This window comes from Petaurus breviceps, unplaced genomic scaffold, assembly GCF_028583685.1.
Source record: "Petaurus breviceps papuanus isolate PSGF00001 unplaced genomic scaffold, PetGlider_PUasm1.0 91133, whole genome shotgun sequence".
In the NCBI taxonomy this organism is placed as follows: domain Eukaryota; kingdom Metazoa; phylum Chordata; class Mammalia; order Diprotodontia; family Petauridae; genus Petaurus; species Petaurus breviceps.
Window position 1 is genome coordinate 54,410,469 of NW_027187419.1, and position 18,085 is coordinate 54,428,553.

An 18,085-nucleotide genomic window follows, 5' to 3' on the forward strand; every position below is an offset into this window, starting at 1 on the left:
TGTGTGTGTGTGTGTGTGTGTGTGTGTGTGTGTGTGTGTGTGTGTGTGTGTGTGTGTGTGTGTAAATGATACACTGAACTGGGCAATCAATTCACAGGTTAGATCATGAAAGAATCTTTTTATTTTTTTTTTTAATTCCAGAATTTATTTTTAGGTTTCAACATTCATTTCCACAAGATTTTGAGTTCCAAATTTTCTCCCCATATCTCCCCTACCCCCCAACCCCAAGATGGCAAGCATACTGATAACTTCTTCCCCCAGTCTGCCCTCTCATATATTCCCCCAACCTTTATCTTCCCCCCTTATTCCTTACTTTCTTGTAGGGCAAGATGGATCTTTTTTTTTTGCTTAAAAAAATTTTTTTTTGCAAGATGGATTTCTATACCCCATTGCCTGTATATCTTATTTCCTAGTTGCATGTAACAATAATTTTTAACATTTGTTTTTAAAACTTCGAGTTCCAGATTCTTTCTCTTCTTCCCTCTACCCACCCCCACTGGGGTGAATAAGCAATTCAGTATAGGTTATACATGTGTAGTTATGCAAAACATTTCCATAGTAGTCATGTTGTGAAAGACTATTATTTCCCTCCATCCTATTCCGCCCCCCCCATTTATTCTATTTCTCCTTTGACCCTGCCCCTTTTAAAAAGTGTTTGCTTCTGACTACCCCTTCCCCCAATCTGCCCTCCCTTCTGTCATCCCCTGATCTTTTCCCCTTCCCCCCTACTTCCCTGTAGCGTAAGATACCCAGTTGAGTGTGTATTTTACTCCCTCCTTAAGCCAAATCCAATGAAAGTAAGGTTGACTCATTCCCTTTCACCTCCCTGCTCTTCCCCTCTAATGTAATAGCTTCCTCTTGCCACTTTTATGTGAGATAATTTACCCTATTCTATCTCTCCCTTTTTCTTCTTCCAATATATTCCTCTCTCATCTCTTAATTTTATTTTTTAGATATCATCCCTTCATATTCAACTCACCCTGTGCCCTCTATGTATACATGTACACACATATACACACACATACACTCACCTATACATGTGTGTGTGTGTATACACATACACACATAACCTATACATGTGTGTGTGTGTATACACATACACACATAATGAAGGAATCATTCAGAACATGATTAAAGGTGTTGAGACAAGCTGGGGTCAATGATGTTTATATTCTTTATCTTGAGAAAGAGAACTACTCAATATCAGGGACCTTCTTTTCAGTGGATTACCTTAGAGACAGATATTCTTTCATGTCTCAAAAACAATTGGGAATAACAGCATTGATATTTATATTCATTCAATGTTAAATGGAACAAATGAAATGCAGATTTTCCTAGATCTAGAACTGGGAGGGATCAGTTCAAATAGTCCCTGGAGGGAGGGAAAGAAGGTCCCGTATCTCTCTCCATGTGCAGATTCTTATTTGAGGTCTTTTTTTTTTTTTTGCAGAACTTATCTATGTCTAACTTTTTGTTGACATTTAAAACTATAGTTATCCCTTCCACATCATGGAGGTTTAAGGGTATGGCACCTCTGCAACCTGGAAAGTCTGCATAAAATTTTTTGGCTTTCCCTTCACACCAGAGAAGTCTAAATTATTATGGTATTAAAAGATCAAACCTATTGCTATTATTCAATACTATGCTTACATTTTATGCAATCTTGAGTTTCTAAACTTTTTGTGTCATCTGCTGGCCTTTGCATATTATCTGAAGCTTTGACAAAACTTCCCCCAAATTCCCATTTAATTTCTTATGGAAACCCATGATGGGGAAAGTTGAATGTGGAAGGGATAACTATACTTAACAAAATCTTCCAACATATTTGATAGTACCATGGTAAAGAAAAAAAAAATCTTCCATTAAAGTCCTACTCTATTTCCAAACTGAGCTGGTCAGTCCCTCCTTAAGCAGCCCCCTGAAGCCCTTCAGGGTTCATTATAATGGTGCTGAACTTACTGTGGACATCTGGATTAGCTCAGCTGTACTGCAGCTCAGGACTCCTAAACTCAAGTGATGTGCCACCCTTAGCTTCCCCAATTATAGGGATCTACAGGCACTTGCCACCATGCTCAGCTCTAGAAACTTTTTTTTACCATTGCTGTACTAATTTGTACTTCAATTAATCAGCACCTGGTATCTTCATTCTCCTTCACTATAAAACCTGAGTGAGCTTCCTTGTAGTGAAGATGATCTTATACCTACTGGACGGATGGATCTTGTAGGAAACTGGTGTGCTAAGTTTGAGGATAGCTGCTCTGAAGAACCATTGCTAACTTGCTTCATCTTGTCATGGCCTGAAGACTATTTCATCTAAAGCTTGTGAATCTAGACTCAGTTGTATCCACTCTCTCTGGACACTGAGACTTGGTCATATCCTTTGCCTTAAACACCTCCACAGCACCCCCTCCATCCTTCCTCCCACCCCAAAACCTGCCCCTTGTTTCATATGAGCCCTTGAATTTCCTTCTTCCATGTGAGTTAAGCTTACCACGTTAAAAGACCTATTGCTTTATGCAATAGGGTTTTGTTTGATTCATTTGTGAAAGAAAATTCATTTGTGATTACTTATAAAGAGGGTGAGGGAGAGGGAAAGTGAAAGACACCCCAGTCATGCTTAATTCATTTGTGACTAACTGGGGGGGAAAAAAAGATGCAGTAGTTAAGGAAGATTACTAAGATACAGAGGAGGTCACAAGTAAACCGATTTCAAGATTTCTCTTTTTGGAGCTCAGCTCTGAGGCATCTGTAAGTCAGAGAACAGAGATCTGGGGATGATCTGATTATCCTGACCTAAGACAGAGGATTTAGGTTAGTTGTTCTTCAAACCCTTCTGGTCTTTGTCCCAGAATTTTTTGATCTTTCCTGCCTCTGAGAGGGACAGTGCCAACAGTTTTCTCGATCCTTTGGTGAAAGGGAGAACAGAAAGTTAAACATAAAGCCAGCTGATAGTAGACTGGGCCGGAACTCTAACAGGGGGAAATGGGGCTGAGCTAGACTTCAGCAGGTGTGGAACCTGCCTGCTCTTTAGGGCTGCTGAGCATCTCCCCTGAATTGTGGACTCAGGTTTTTGTCTTTGTATTCCCAACACTTTAGCACATAATAGGTACTTACTTAATAAATGCTGAACTGAATTATGAGCTTAAACCACAATCTTTATCAAAGAAACATGATAAGAAGTTTTCTGAAACTTGTCAGTCTTGGCCTGAGAGGTCACTGTCTAATAGTGAGAGGAACCTTCCTTCTTGACACCTCCTCACTGGTCAAAGTTTACTGCCTTAAGAGGACTTCTAGTATTTTTAGGAAGCAAAAAGCCAGAAGGAATTAAAATGAAAATGTATACATTACTACATAATTCATAGTAAATAGCATTAAAATAAAAAATTATAAGATGAATCAAATATTGTAGAGTAAATAAGCATTGTTTTAAAATTTTTCTTAGATTATCCACTCTTTTTTGCAGTTGTAAAGAATATGTGGAAAATTATGCACTTGGTTCACAATTTTTGATAAATATTTTATTATGATTCTAATTCAAATACTGATTTTTTAAAATCAATGTATTAAGATAACTTCTATTCAGACCCACAACAGAAATAAAAAATAAGGAAATTCCTAAGATAGAGACTAGAAAACTTGTACTGAATTTCTGACTCAATCTTTTAATTCTGGATTGTATGTTTCTGGAGTGTGACAGTACTTCTCTTGCTTCCAATTATCCAATTATACTATCGTTACCAACAAAATTAGAGGCCAGTACAAATATCATGTTCTTAAGCCTGAGAATAGAAAACATAATTTAATCTTAGATTAGAATTTAACAAGTCTAAAATTCATTTTTGTAAGCTTCCTTGATTTCCTAGTAAAAGAAAAAAAGATTTCCTTGATGAAACTTGATTAGTCATATATAATTATATAATTATAAAGCAAATCTCTTACAAATACATTAATGAATAGGACTTAAGAAGAACATAAACATCAGGCATTTAAAAATATAACATTTGGCAATCTGAAACACTGGAATTCCCACTACCTTTGTTTTTGTTTTTATAAACAGTTTTTTCCAGCTTGTTTCCAGACTTCCTTTAGTGCTTTGATGCTCTCTCTTTTCACACATTTCCAGTATTCTTGAATGCCTGGCTGCTGTGGTTCCTGTTTACAACAACAGCAAAACTGTAATTGAATAATTTGATATTCATTGCAGTATTTCATTGAAAGTTAAATATTCTTTATGTGTAACTTGATCATTTTGTAGGTATGGACAGATCTCTAGGAAAAAAGGGAATCAAGGGGGTTCAAGGTTCCAAGTCTAGCAGACCAGAAGGATCAGAGCTAATAAAAGAAATGGAGGAGCTGGAAAGGGAAGCTATTTTGAGGAAGAAAGCCATGGCTTTAATATTGGACATGCTGAATCTGAGATGGCAGTAATATCCTAAGTGGAAACTTTCAGGAGATAACTAGAAATACAGCACACTTTTTCTAATCTTAGGGGAAAAGGTCTACGGCAGGGATGGGGAACCTGCGGCCCCAAAGCAACATGTGGTTTTCTAGGTCCTCAAATGTAGCCCTTTGATTGAATCCAAATTTCACAGAACAAATCCCCTTAATAAAAGGATTTGTTCTGTAAAACATGGACTCAATCAGTCAAGAGGCTGTACCCAGGGACCTAGAAGACCACATGTAACCTTAAGATGAGTTTACTTATACTACAAATGACAGTATTTGTTCCTGACGCAAAATGCTTCAGATAGTTGTTCATTTTCTTTAAAAAGCCCTAAGTTTTTCAATACCCTCAATTCATCTTTCAGTGTGGAGACAGATTCACTAAGGTCTTGCAATCTTTAGAGTTTATTAGGTTCCTTTTTAACAAGAAGTATTTGCTCTGGATTCAAGACTGGCAGCAGAAGAAGTGGCAGTAGCAGCCATGAAAGGAAGTTATAAAATTATAAGCCTATGAGCAGGAGGCAACCTAACCCATGTCAAAGTGCATAGAAAATATCTGAAACTGAATCTGGAGTTTCCTGTATTTCTGGAACTCTTTTGAAATAGTGGTGCTCAAGGTATGGATTTGAAAGTCACAGAGGTGACAAAGTCATGATAGGAAATACATTTTTCAAGGGATTCTTTAAGAAATACATACATAGGGGGAAGGGGAGGGGCAGGAGGCAGTATATGAATAGGTAGGTGCCTGTGAATGAGATAGGAAGTATCACTGAAGTCATAGCAGGACAGAGAACACTTCCTAATGGAGGAGCTAGTTTCAAGAAGGAAGAAATGATCCACAATGTTGAGGAGAGTAAGGATGAAGACAAAAACTTTAGATTTTGATATGCATTCACTAATGACCTTTGGGAGAGTGCAATGGTGGGGTCAGAAGGCAGTCTTAAGGGAGTTAAAGATGGCTGTGGACAGTCTCTTATTTGAGAAACTTTGTAATGAAAGGATGGAAACTGGACAATTAGGAATAGCAGGGTTAAGGAAATATGCGACAGCCTTTCTACTCTTCAAGGACTTTCATTGGGACTACTGGAAAATCTTTTGTGAGCTATCAGAGGCTAAATGAGGGGTGCACGGGAGGTGAGAATGGTGAACTTATTTTTCTCAAATCTATCTATTTTGCCTCAGTCTCTGCTAAACTCCAATCTTGCATCTCCAACTCAATTGCCTTTCAGACATCTAGAGCTGGCTGTCCAGTACACATCTTAAACACAATATGTCCCAAACAGAATTCATTATCTTTTTCCCCAAACTCTCCTTCTCCTGCTATACCTTCTCTATTACTGTGGAGGGAAACACTATCCTCCCAGTCCTTCAGGCTCACAGACTAGAAGTCATCTTGGACTCCTCAGCATCTCTCATCCCCCATAGCCAGGCTGTTGCCAAGGCATGCCAAATGAATCTCTGTAACATCTCTGGAACATGCCCTTTTCTTTCCTCTGATGAGGCCCTCATCACCTCACACCTGGACTATTGTACAGACAGTTCTTACTTTATGTAAATTCGCAGTACGCAAATTGAACTTTCCTTACCAAAGAATTCTGAAAGAAACTCTCATTCCCCAAAACCCTACGTTAACTTTACTGTATAGTACTGTGCTCTCTCTCTCTCCACTTCTGTCCCTCTGCTGGGTGCTCAGTTCCCATTGCATCACCACCACCACCATAAAAAAAAGCCCTTAAAAAAACCAAGCAAACCCTCCAAGGGAAAGCAGAACAGACTCAATACTGAGAGAGGAGACCTGTGTACCCTGTTCTACCCACCCACTGTGGGTCTGCCCTCTGGTACCATGCGTCTACCTTGGCTCCCACTTGCTGCCTATTCCCTCCTGTTTGCATCCATGTCTGGCCCTGGTCCCCACATATTTTTCCTCCTTTTCTTGATTCTCTGTCCCCTGGACTGTGTGTTGACCTTCTCTCTCCACAGGGTGTGACCCCCTTCCTGTCCTCCTCTTTCCCTCCCTCCCTTCCCCAGTCTGTGGGCAAATTCGCATTAAGTAAAACTTTATGTAGAGGTCTGGTTCACTTATGTAAAGTGAGAACTTTCTGTAATAGCCTACCAGTGGATAGGCCTGCCTTGAGTCTCTTCCTACTCCAATCTATTTTCTGTTCAGTCACTAAAGTGATTTTCCTAAAGCATAGGTCTGATCATATCAAACCTCCCCCCCACCCAACCCCCAACTCCAGTGACTCCCTATTGCCTAAAGGATCAAATGCAAAGTGCTCTGTTAAAGCCCCTCTTAACCTAGCCCCTCCTACTTTCCCAGTCTTCTCATACCTTAGTCCCCAACACTTATTCTTCAATTCAGTGACATTAGCTCCTGGCTGTTCCACGAACAAGACTCTCCATTTCTGGACTCTCGGTATTTTCCTAGCTGATCCCCATTCCTGCAACACTGTTCTTCCTCCCCTGTGGCTACAGACCTCCCTGGCTTCTTTTAAGCCCCCAACTAAAATCTTACTTCCTACAGGAAGCCTTCCCTCTTTTAATTATTTCCTATTTATACTGTATATAGTTTGCTTTGTATATATTTGTTTACATATTGTCTTCCCCATTAGATTGTAAACTCCTTGAGGTCAGGGACTTTGTCTTTTGCTTCTTTTTTTATGTCCAGCACTTAGAACAGTGCCTGGCACATAGTAGGTACTTAAAAAATATTTATTGATTGAGGGGCGGCCAGGTGGCTCAGCGAGTAAGAGCACCGGCTTCAGTGTTGGGACGACCTGGAGATCGAATCCTGGGCTCAGACACTCAGCACCACACCCAGAAATAACTGGCCGTGTAACCTTGAGCAAGTTACTTAACCCCGATTGCTTAAAAAAAAAAATATATATATATATATATATATATATATTTATTGATTGAATGATCATTTGTCATCTTTGTAAAGATGACAAAAATATGTAAATATTACTTTGCCAGCATATAAAAGTAACCAAACAAAACAGCAATAATCTCCCCATCCAGGAAAGGTTTTTTTTGAAAAATAATAGTACATAATAACACTTTATAAATCATGACTTTTTAATTTTATATAGTTATATATTTACAATGATATTTTAATAATATTAACCTAATTATCAATCAATCAATGAGCATTTAATAAGAGTCTACCAGGTGCCAGGCAATGCTGTGGGTCTCAAAGAATATATATCTAATGGGGGAGACAACCTGCATAAGTATATATGTCTAACACATCCAAAATAGATACCTTGGAGGGGAAAGCAATAGATGCTGGGGGAGGTAGGGTAGATCAGGAAAGGTCTCATGTAGAAGGTGGTGTCAGAACTTATTAAGTCGTGACATAAAGCACAGATTCAAAGAGACAGAGATGAAGAAGGGAAGATTTTTAAGTATGAGGGACAGCCATTGCGAAGGCCAGTATGGTTGTATCATTAAGCGTGTTGAAGGAAGTAAAGTATAAGAAGGCTAGAAAGATATGATGAAGTATAAATGTGAAGAACTTTAAATTCCAATCAGGGGAGTTTATATTTGACCCTGGAGGTAACAGGGAGTCACTGAATTTATTGAGTGGGGGGCATGCATGACCTATTGGACTTGTGCTTCTAGAAAATCCCTTTGGTGGCTACATAAAGTAACAATTTGAGTGGAGAAGAGAGTAGAGGCAGAGGGATCAATTAGGAGACTAGAGTTTTCATGTAATAGGTGAGAGTCCTGAATGAAGGTGGTAGTTATGTGAGAGGAAGGATGGCAACACATGTGAGAGATGTTGAGGAAAAATGACAAGATATGACAACTCTCTGGAAATGTGGAATGAGAAAAAAGAGTAAAGGATGACACCAAGATATTGAATTTGAATGATAAGAAAGATGGTGGTGCTTGGGATAGTAGGAAGAAAATTTAGATGAAGAGTGGTTTTTTGGGAAGAAGTTAAAAGAGTTCTGTTTTAGACATGTCACATTTGAGATGCCTAATGGATATCTAATCTGAAATGTTTTTTGTTTTTTTTTTGGCGGGGGGAAGGCAGGGCAATTGGTGTTAATTTTATTTTAAGTGTCTGAGGCCGGATTTGAACTCAGGTCCTCCTGACTCCAGGGCTGGTGCTCTATTCACTGTGCCACCTAGCCTCCCCTAATCTGAAATGTTTAAAAGGCAGCTGGTGAGGTCGAACTCAAATGCAAAAGTAATACTTAGGTTGGATATATAGATTTGAGAGTCATCTGGATGGATATGATATCTGAACCATGGGAGGTCACCAAATGAGAGAGAGGAGAGAAGGGGACCCAGGACAGAGCTCTGGGTAATAACCACAGTTAACTGGCATGACATAGATGATTATCCAATAAAGGAGACTAAGAAGGAAAAATAGGTAGGAGAATCAAGAAAGATCAGGTTCACAAAACTCAGAGACAGAATATATAGGAGGAGAGGAAGATCAACAGTGTCAAACATCACAGAGAGGTTGAGAAAGATGAGGAATAAGAAAAAAACATTAGATTTCATAATTAAGATTAATTAAGGAGTAATGAGATAGGAAGCCAGATTCTAGAAGGTTTTGAAGAAAATGGGAAAAGATATATAGAATGAAAGCTAGTAGAGACAGGAGGATCTGGAGAGGAGACTTGGGCACATTTGTAGGTAGAAGGGCAGGAAGCAGTAAACAGGGAAAGACTATAGATGAGAAAAAGTTAAGTGATTATAGTGGAGGCAGTCTGCTGGAGAAGACAGGAAGGAGTGGGACCAAGAGGACATATAGAACTGGAGTTGATTTCAGGGGGCTCATGAGCTTGGGTGGGGGAAAAATTAATTTTAATCTTCACTATAATTGATCTTCTCTGTAATCTTTTGCTTTTTATTTTATGCATTAAAAAAACATTGTGAGGAAAGGTCTATAGGCTTTACCAGACTTCCAAAGGAATCCATAATGCACACAACAAACTTAAAAATCTCTGTTGTAGAATGTTTGGACATAAGGCAAAGAGCCACTTTTTTTTTCCCCAACCAGAGACTAGAATAAAGGAAGAGCTAGTTGGGGATGATATCAAAGGATTGTAGATGAAAAGAAAGGGAAGGGAGTGGGCTCACTGAGAATGGTCTCTTGATTTTCTTTATCAAGTATGAGACAAGATCCTCAGCTGAGAAGGCTGAACAAGAAGATACTTCTGGAGGCTGAAGGAAAGAAAAGAAAGTTTGGAATAGTCATTGTGGGGAGTGAGATAGGGAATAAGATATGAGGAATAAAAGGATTGCCTTGCTGCAATGAGGATTAGATAACACAAATTGATAACATAAATTTTATGTATTTGAAATTAAGGATAAAAACTGGCATTTGTTACCAATAAGCCTCGATGCATCCTGTTCTTTAAGACCCCAAGAAACTCTCCATGGCTAAGGCAATCATCACCATCTAAATCAAAGATCTTGAAGACGGTGTCCAAAATATTGTCTGAGAGCTCCTGGCCTGTTGCCACTTTCACAGCTCTCTTAAACTCCGCTAACAAAAAGAAAACACAAAAGAACATTATACAGACCCCCACAGGATTGGGGTGATACAACACAAGTGGGATTTAGTACCAACTTGAATTACATTGGAAGTCCAAACCAGTAATCTTGCAATTATGTCAAATCTCATGACTATAAATAGCAATACAATGAAAATCTTGGCATGAAAAGTGCTAGTATTTTAAGTTTTCAACCACCATGATGATCAAATTAGTTCTAATTGTACATCATATAACAAAATTCTGATATATATATATGATGGAGAGAGAGAGAGAGAGAGAGAGAGAGAGAGAGAGAGAGAAAATTAGAAAAATACATGGGAAGTCACTGTACCTACACTTGTATTTGGCCTATATAGGGCTGCATTTACTTTTACCTTTTGGACACCGTTTGATCCACTGCAACAGTTAGAACGAAGTAGTATACTGGACATGGCATTAGACCTGGAGTCAGGAAGACCTGAGTTCCAGCCTCAGACACTTACTAGCTCTCTGAACCTGGGCATGTTACCCTCTATGTCTCTCCTTCCTCAACTGTAAAACTGGGATCATAATAATATCTACTGCCCAGGGTTGTTATGATGATCAAATGAGGTAATATTTATGAAAGTGCCTGGCACATAGTAGGTGCTTAATAAATTCTTACTGCCTTTCCTACTCTTTAATTCAATTCAGTTTGTGTAGTCATGTCCCATGCTTTGGATTGTGATTTCAAGGAGTAATACTCACAACATGGAGATTTGTATTTAAAATGGTCCATATAATAGTGACAAGATAGTTTCTTGCCATTTAATATTAGTTTCAAACAAACTTTTACATATTCCCCCCCTTTGTTTTTAAGAAAAGTGTAACCAAAGAAAGGTGGGAGATCTCTAAAAGAAAATGAATATGGTGCTGAAATAACAGTCAATGTTTTTTTAAAGATACAAATTTTTGTGTTTTTGGAGGGGGGGAAGGCAGGGCATTTGAGGGTTACGTGATTTGCCCAAGGTCACACAGCTAGTAAGTGATAAGTGCCCAAGGCCAGATTTGAACTCAGGTCCTACTGACTCCAGGGTTGGTGCTATTCACTGTACCACCTAGCTGCCCCAAAGATATAAATTTTTATAACTATATAAAGATACAAGTTTTAAAGATAGAAATAGAAATACAGATAACTACATAGGCAGAAAGTACATTCTTACAAGCTGGATTAAAAGGTCTATTTTGACTGATGAATTTGATTTTTGAGAGGAATCATCTGGTTGAACTTTGATTTACAATGGCTTACAAAATAAAAATGTTCATCATTACATTTTACTTGCCTAGTTTTATAGGACGATGAGCTAAACTAAACATTTCCATTGTGATGGAAAAGTCTTCCAGGTGGGTTGTAAACTTGCAAAATGACTTGAATTCCTCCAAACTAATATTCTAGAAAAAAAAGTTATATTTATTGAATTTTTGTAAATAGGTTAAGAATTTTCAGGCTTAGGAACACAAAACAATTCTCTATAAAGATATATCAAACAAGTAAAAGGTATAAAAAAGAAACTTATAGAAATGGATCTTAGAGTTGTTTTGAAAACTAAAGTGCTATGTAAATGTAAGATCTAATTATAATTAAGTCTAATTCCTGTTATTTTAATAACACAATTGAAATAAATAACATCCCTAGCTGACAAAGAGATCATTAATTTCCATTTATATCTATTGCTTGCCTTCTCACTCCCCTTTCCCCACCCAATTGAGGATATTCTCATTTGCATGTACAGTTCATTGGATTTTAAAAGTCCAATTAGAACAGAACTTTAAAAAAGTCAACTTAGAGATTTGCTAGATTAGGTTCTGACAAATAGACAAAAACATTTATATATGAAAAGTAAATACATTTAAACAATAACTTGAATTTAGGAAAAATATGAACAGAACTTTGATACTGATAAAGAACAAGTATAAAATGTGGATAACTTGAAAGGAAATCTTAGGTAGAGAAATCAGTTTAATTATGACTATACTATCTCTATCACATAAATAAATATGTGTACACCAACCTCTCCTGCTGACAACCTCTCTTTCACATTTTGCCAGTAAGCAGCTTTGTTCTCAGTGTCTGTGAAATAGAGTAACCATTCTGCAAAGTCTTCTTTCCTCATGGAGTTCAAACCTTTTGAAAACTGTAGGAATTCCATTTCTTGTACCTCTGTTTGGAGATCTTCCATAAATCTAAGCATGAAAATATAAAATTACAACATATAAGAAATAGCGAGTTAAGTATTCAATTTTAGTATTGAAATAAATTAGTTAAAATTACAGCTAAAGGATGTCACTAGTTGGGTATCCTTGTGCTAATACCTTAATCTCTCTGGGTCTCAATTTCCTGATCTGGAAATAGAAGCCTGAACTAAATCATCTCTAAGGATCCTTCTGATAATAAATTCTATGAAAATGCTGTTATTCTGTTATTTTCCAGTGTTTTGTTTAAAAATTATACTATCAGGGTGATTTCTATGTCTTTGTGTACTTCTTTATGTACATTGTAATAAAAACCTAAGATGAAAAGGATAATGTACTTCTGTCCCAGTATATTAAAAAAGTCAGCTTAAAACAGCATTCTGAAGACAATGCAAAGATAATCTGAAATATATACGGTTATTTTATATTTTAAAATGTTGCTAGTATTGCTGTTTTGCCTATGTAAACACGATAAAATTGATGTGTAAACCGTGCATTTTTTCAACTCAAAGACAATTCCTTGGTTTACAGTTGTAGGAACTAATTATCAGACCTATGATTATTTCACTCCAGTCTGTTTCATACAATTAAATCATGTCTAACAGCATGATAATATTCCATCCCATTTATATATAATGCTTTATTTCAGTCATTCCCCAACTGACAGATACCCTCCTAATTTCTAATTCTTTGTCACTAAAAAGAGCTGCTATAAACATCTTTGCACATATAGGTCCTTTTCCTCTTTTTTGTGGGGGGAGGAGAGAGGGTCTTAACCTAATTGTGACACTTTTGAGTCTAAAGGTAAGCACAATATAGTGAGTATTTGAACACAGTTCCAAATTCCTTTCCAGAATGGTTGGAACAATTCACAGTTCCAGGCATCAATGTACTACAGCCCCTCCCAAAACTGTCACTGTCCTCTGTTGTAATCTTTGTATGGGTATGACATTATTTTAATTTGCTACGTGGCACAGAAGACATAACATGAGACCTGTAGCCAGGAAAGCCCAAGTTCAAATTCTGCCTCTGACACTTACTAGCTGTGTGACTCTGGATAAATCACTTCTCTGTATCTCAGTTTTCTTATTTGTAAAGTGGGGACCATAATAACACTTATCTCACAGAATTGTAGCAAAGATCAAATGAAGTAATATCTACAAGTACTTCGCAAACTTTAAAGTGCTATGTAAATACTAGTTATTATTATTATGACCCCATTAGTGCTATGGAACATTTTAAAGATATATTTATTTTGTAGCTTAGATTTCCTCTTTTGAAAACTTCCTGTTCATTTCACTTTACCAGGTATCCATTGGGGAATGGCTCTTGTTCTTATATATTTGAATCAGTTCCTTATATATCTTGGATTTGAGACCTTTATCAGAGAAAACTTCTGCAATAATTTTTTTTCCAGTTAAAATAATTTTTCCCTATGTCAAAGAACCTCTCTTTTCCTATAGGATGCAGTTCAGGCTTCCTCTTTTGTATGAAGCCTTTTCTCATCCCCCAACTATTAGTGCCCTATCTTGCTACATTACACTGTATTTAGCTATTTTGTGTTATGTGTGCATATGTATACATATATCCATGTATTTATTAGTTTTATATATATACACATATATATAAAATGTGTATGTATATATGTACACAGTGTGTATATATGTACTGTTTGTCTTCCTCATTGGAATGTAAGCTTATTTTGAGTAGGGATTATTTCATTCTTTGTACTTGTATCCTCAACACCTAGCAGATAGTAGGTGTTTAGGAAACTTAGTCAAAGATCCAGGCAGCTATCAATTTATTAGGGAGACCAGTGGGCCCAAATCATTTGTATCCAAGACTCTCCACTTCAGTCGCAAATCCCTCTGCTTAGACTCTTCAAGTTTTTATAGACACTGAGAAATTACTAAAAATAGAAAGAAATGGTACAATGCATGATTGGTCAATTCTCAAAGCAGAATCTCTCCAATTGGCCAAGGTATATGCCTATTAATCGCCAGTGTTTAGTCACCAGAGCTGTGGGACTTTCTATAAGTAGTTATGAACACTAGATGTAGAAAAAAGGGAGAAAATGAGGAAACTGTAGTTTTTTTATATCACAGTTCTCAGAGTACATTATAGGAGTGAGGTAGAGCAAGAATAATACACAAGTTAATATAAGTCTTTATAACAGGCCTAAATAATAGAGTATAATTCGACCCTAAAAATCAATTAAAAGCAATTATACTAAACACAGTGGGTTAATTAATCCTAACTTACCTAACTTCTAACAGTGTTAATTAGATCAAACTTAATTCTGTCCTACCTTACACAATCACTGATACCTATTAAATCACAATGAACTAATCAAATTGAGTAGATGTATCAAAATTATTCTCATACCTCCAGGCAAGATACAAAAAATATAGTGCTGTGGGTGAATATACTAGGTGATTAACTAGCAATCTGAAATCATAACTGAATGTCAAGGATACACTTAAAACAATTAACATCTACATAATACCAATCTTTTTTTTTTTTTTTTGAGGGGAGAGGCCCAGGGTCACAGCTAGTAAGTGTCCGAGGCTGAATTTAAATGCAGGTCTGTTTGACTTCAGGGTTGGTGCTCTATCCACTGTGCCACTGAGGTGCCCCACAATACAATCTTAATGTATACTTTTGGAACTGTAAAGTGCACCATAATAGACTTGGAAAGTATTGTAACAAAAACCAGGTAAAAATAGAGACTAATACCCTAAGGTAGCTATAGAAAGATAAACACATCCTTGTCAAAAAGGAAACGGATAGACATTTTAGGAGCACGTGATGAACAGTCTAAAGATAAATACTTCTGGAGCAAAGAAACCACTTCAAGCATTAGTAAAGGGTAATAACTGGTGAACACCATTAGATTTGTTGAATGAAACTGAAAACCTATATGAAATCCATCAAAAAAATGAAAATAGGATAATAAGTGATTTTTCCAAGGTTTATAAGGAGCTTTACATATATCATTTGAACCTTGTAATAACTCTGAGTATTATGTATATTATTATTCTAATTTTACAGGAAAACTAAGACAGAAGTTAAGTGACTTGACCATGTTCACATAGCTAACAGGATTTCAACTCAGGTTTTCAAGATTCAAAGTCTAGGCCTCTATCAACTACATTGCTTGGTATGTCAGCTAAAGTTTTGGTTTTACATTATTCACATAGAAGCTATTTTCTGTATTATTATAATACTTGAACAAAAATGAAAAAATACTGATTACTTACTGCCAGATATGTTATCTTACCGTACTAATAATTTTCATTATAGATAAACTTTATTAGAAGCAAGAGTTACATTCCTGAAAAGTTGGTATAAATTAAAACCATATCCATTCATGAATTTTAGGAATTTACTGTTTAAAGGAACACAGTTTATATGACAAACACCTAATAGTTCAGTTTTGGTTTTATTTTTTATATATAAGATTTTCTTAAAGCAGAGAATACATATTCACTTTTTTTTTTTTAAGCAATTGGGGTTAAGTAACTTGCTTAAGGTTACACAGCCAGTTATTTCTGGGTGTGGTGCTAAGTATCTCAGCCCGGATTTGATCCCCAGGTCATCCCGACACTGGAGCCGGTGCTCTTACTTGCTGAGCCACCTGGCCGCCCCTAAGCAATTGGGGTTAAGTGACTTGCTCAAGGTTACACGGCCAGGTGTTTCTGGGTGGGTGCTAAGTGTCTGAGCCTGGATTTGATCCCCAGTAACACTGGAGCCGGTGCTCTTACTCGCTGTGCTACCTGGCCGCCCCACATATTCACTTTTGATATTACTTTTTGAAATGCTATGGTTTTAAAAAAAATTTTTTTTGTCACTTAAGGATTACTACATTCATGAATGTGATATTGTAGCTTTATACTATATAGATTGAATTCTTAGGGACAAGTGCTACATAAATCTGCAAATATTATTTCATAGTACTGTAGTTTTAATGGGTAACTAAAACAGATATAGTCCCTTGTTTACTTATTTAAAAATATTGATAACATAACATTTTATAACTCAAAGTCTCTCTATACATACAAACCTCCGAAATTCTTTATAATGAAGTTTCTTTTTTCCTTCTTTTCCAAAGAAATATACCTGAAGAGTGGTATTAATTCCAGAATCTTCCTCTTCTGACTCCTATAAAACCAAATTACTCATTTTTATTAATTATGAATGCAAACTATTTTACAAATTCAAGTTAAACAAGCATTTTCAAAGTACCAAGTATATGAACAGTATTATGCTTAAATGAAACACTACCATAGTTTATATTCATTCCATTCCATTCCAGTGTGTGTGTGTGTGTGTTAGGTGAAGGGGTGGGCGTAGGAATAACAATGAACATTCCTACAGTGATATAGCCTGGTTCTGAGTTTTCATTGATACAGAGTTTCTCTCCCTCCCCCCCCCCCCCCACTTCGGCAATTTATAGTCTTACAAACTAACCAGAAGAGTGACCAAGACGTGGGACTTGAACCCCTCTGGAGGCTGACTTTCTGTCCATTCCACCACTGCTACCTGCTCACATTCCTATAGCATGTTTAAAGTTGGGAAAGTGCTTTCCTTGTAGCAGCTTATTAGATAGTAAATGTGAATATTAATATTCCAATTTTACATGAAGAAATGAAGACCCTACTAGATAAATACTGATCTCTAAGAAAACAGTGGCAAAGCAATTGATCAGTTTTTGTGGAATGTTAAAGAACATTCAAAGATCAGATCCAGGTCAGATCTGAGATTAAGGAAAATTACTTTGGCAGCAGAATCTAAATCCTAGAACAAAAAGATCATAAAGATAGGTGGATAGGCCAATTAGCAGTCAGCTGCTGTAATATAGGTGAGAAGTGATAAAAGCCTGAACTAAGGTGATAGCTATGTGAGTGCAGAGGAGTAAATTTGAAAGATGTGGAGGTAGAAAAAACAGGAGTAAGCAACTGATTAGATATATGGAGTGGGGGAGAGTGAGGAATTGTACAGAACTCTGAGATTATAAATCTGAGACATTGGAAGGATGGTGGTACCTTCAGAAGAAACAGGGAAGTTTGGAATTAGGGTGGGTTCTGGGAGGGGGTTAGGGAGGAAATTCATTTTGAGATGTCCAATAGGCAGTTGGTGATGTATGACTGAAGCTCAGGGGAGGAACAATTTGGATATGCAGTTCTGAGTCATTAACACAGAGGTAACAATTAAACACATGGGAGCTGATAACTGATCAGTTGGACACGTGTCTAAAATGCTTTTGATCAATGTTCCTGCTATATGTATGGATTTATTTAAAAGCTTTAGTAATGCCTTCCATTTCTGTATAAGTAATTTCAAAATATTTTCACACAGGGCAACTGAATTAAACTTTTTGATTCTTGCATGTAGTCTGTTACCCTCATCTACTTTTCCATTTTAAAATCAGTGCCAAATAGTTTTTAACGATTATAGCTTTATGGTATAATGTGAGGCCCAGAATTGTGACTTTGTGACTTCTCCGTCATTCCTTTTTTATAAAAAAAATTTCCCATGAGGTTTACAACTTTTGTTTCTCCAGATGAATTTTATTATTTTGTCTAGTTCTATAATGTAATCTATGGGTAGTCTGATGGATATAGTACTAAATCAATAACTTAAGTAGAGTCATAATTTTTACATTAGTATAGCTCATATCCTATGATAAATAATTATTTCTATCAAGTGTTTTGTAATTGCATTTATATGTCATAGTGGACTAACTTCAAGATATTTTATGACTTTTGCAGTTTTTTAGTAGCCTACAACTCTGCTGACACTACTAATGGTCTCAAAATATATTTGCTGATATATAGTTTCCAAAACTATATCAAATAACCTTGGGGTCAGTAGACATCCTTATCTATTGGGAAAGGCTCTAGTGTACCTCC

General features: G+C 36.7%; 1 protein-coding gene across 3 annotated transcripts in view; it reads right to left on the reverse strand.

The window, feature by feature from the left end:
• Window positions 1-3,503: 3,503 nt before the first annotated feature.
• MICU2 (mitochondrial calcium uptake 2) overlaps window positions 3,504-18,085 on the reverse strand; it is a 201,140-nt gene continuing 186,558 nt past the window's right edge. The window contains exons 8-13 of one of the 3 annotated variants that reach the window (XM_069080876.1): window positions 16,237-16,334; window positions 11,993-12,164; window positions 11,264-11,372; window positions 9,795-9,952; window positions 4,034-4,152; window positions 3,504-3,779 (exon numbers count right to left, since the gene is read on the reverse strand). In XM_069080876.1, the coding sequence (XP_068936977.1) occupies window positions 4,048-4,152; window positions 9,795-9,952; window positions 11,264-11,372; window positions 11,993-12,164; window positions 16,237-16,334 (642 nt within the window). In that variant the 3' untranslated portion in view covers window positions 3,504-3,779; window positions 4,034-4,047. Of the gene's footprint in view, window positions 4,174-9,794; window positions 9,953-11,263; window positions 11,373-11,992; window positions 12,165-16,236; window positions 16,335-18,085 lie in introns of all 3 variants that reach the window. The other 2 variants (XM_069080874.1, XM_069080875.1) reach the window with 2 other exon arrangements.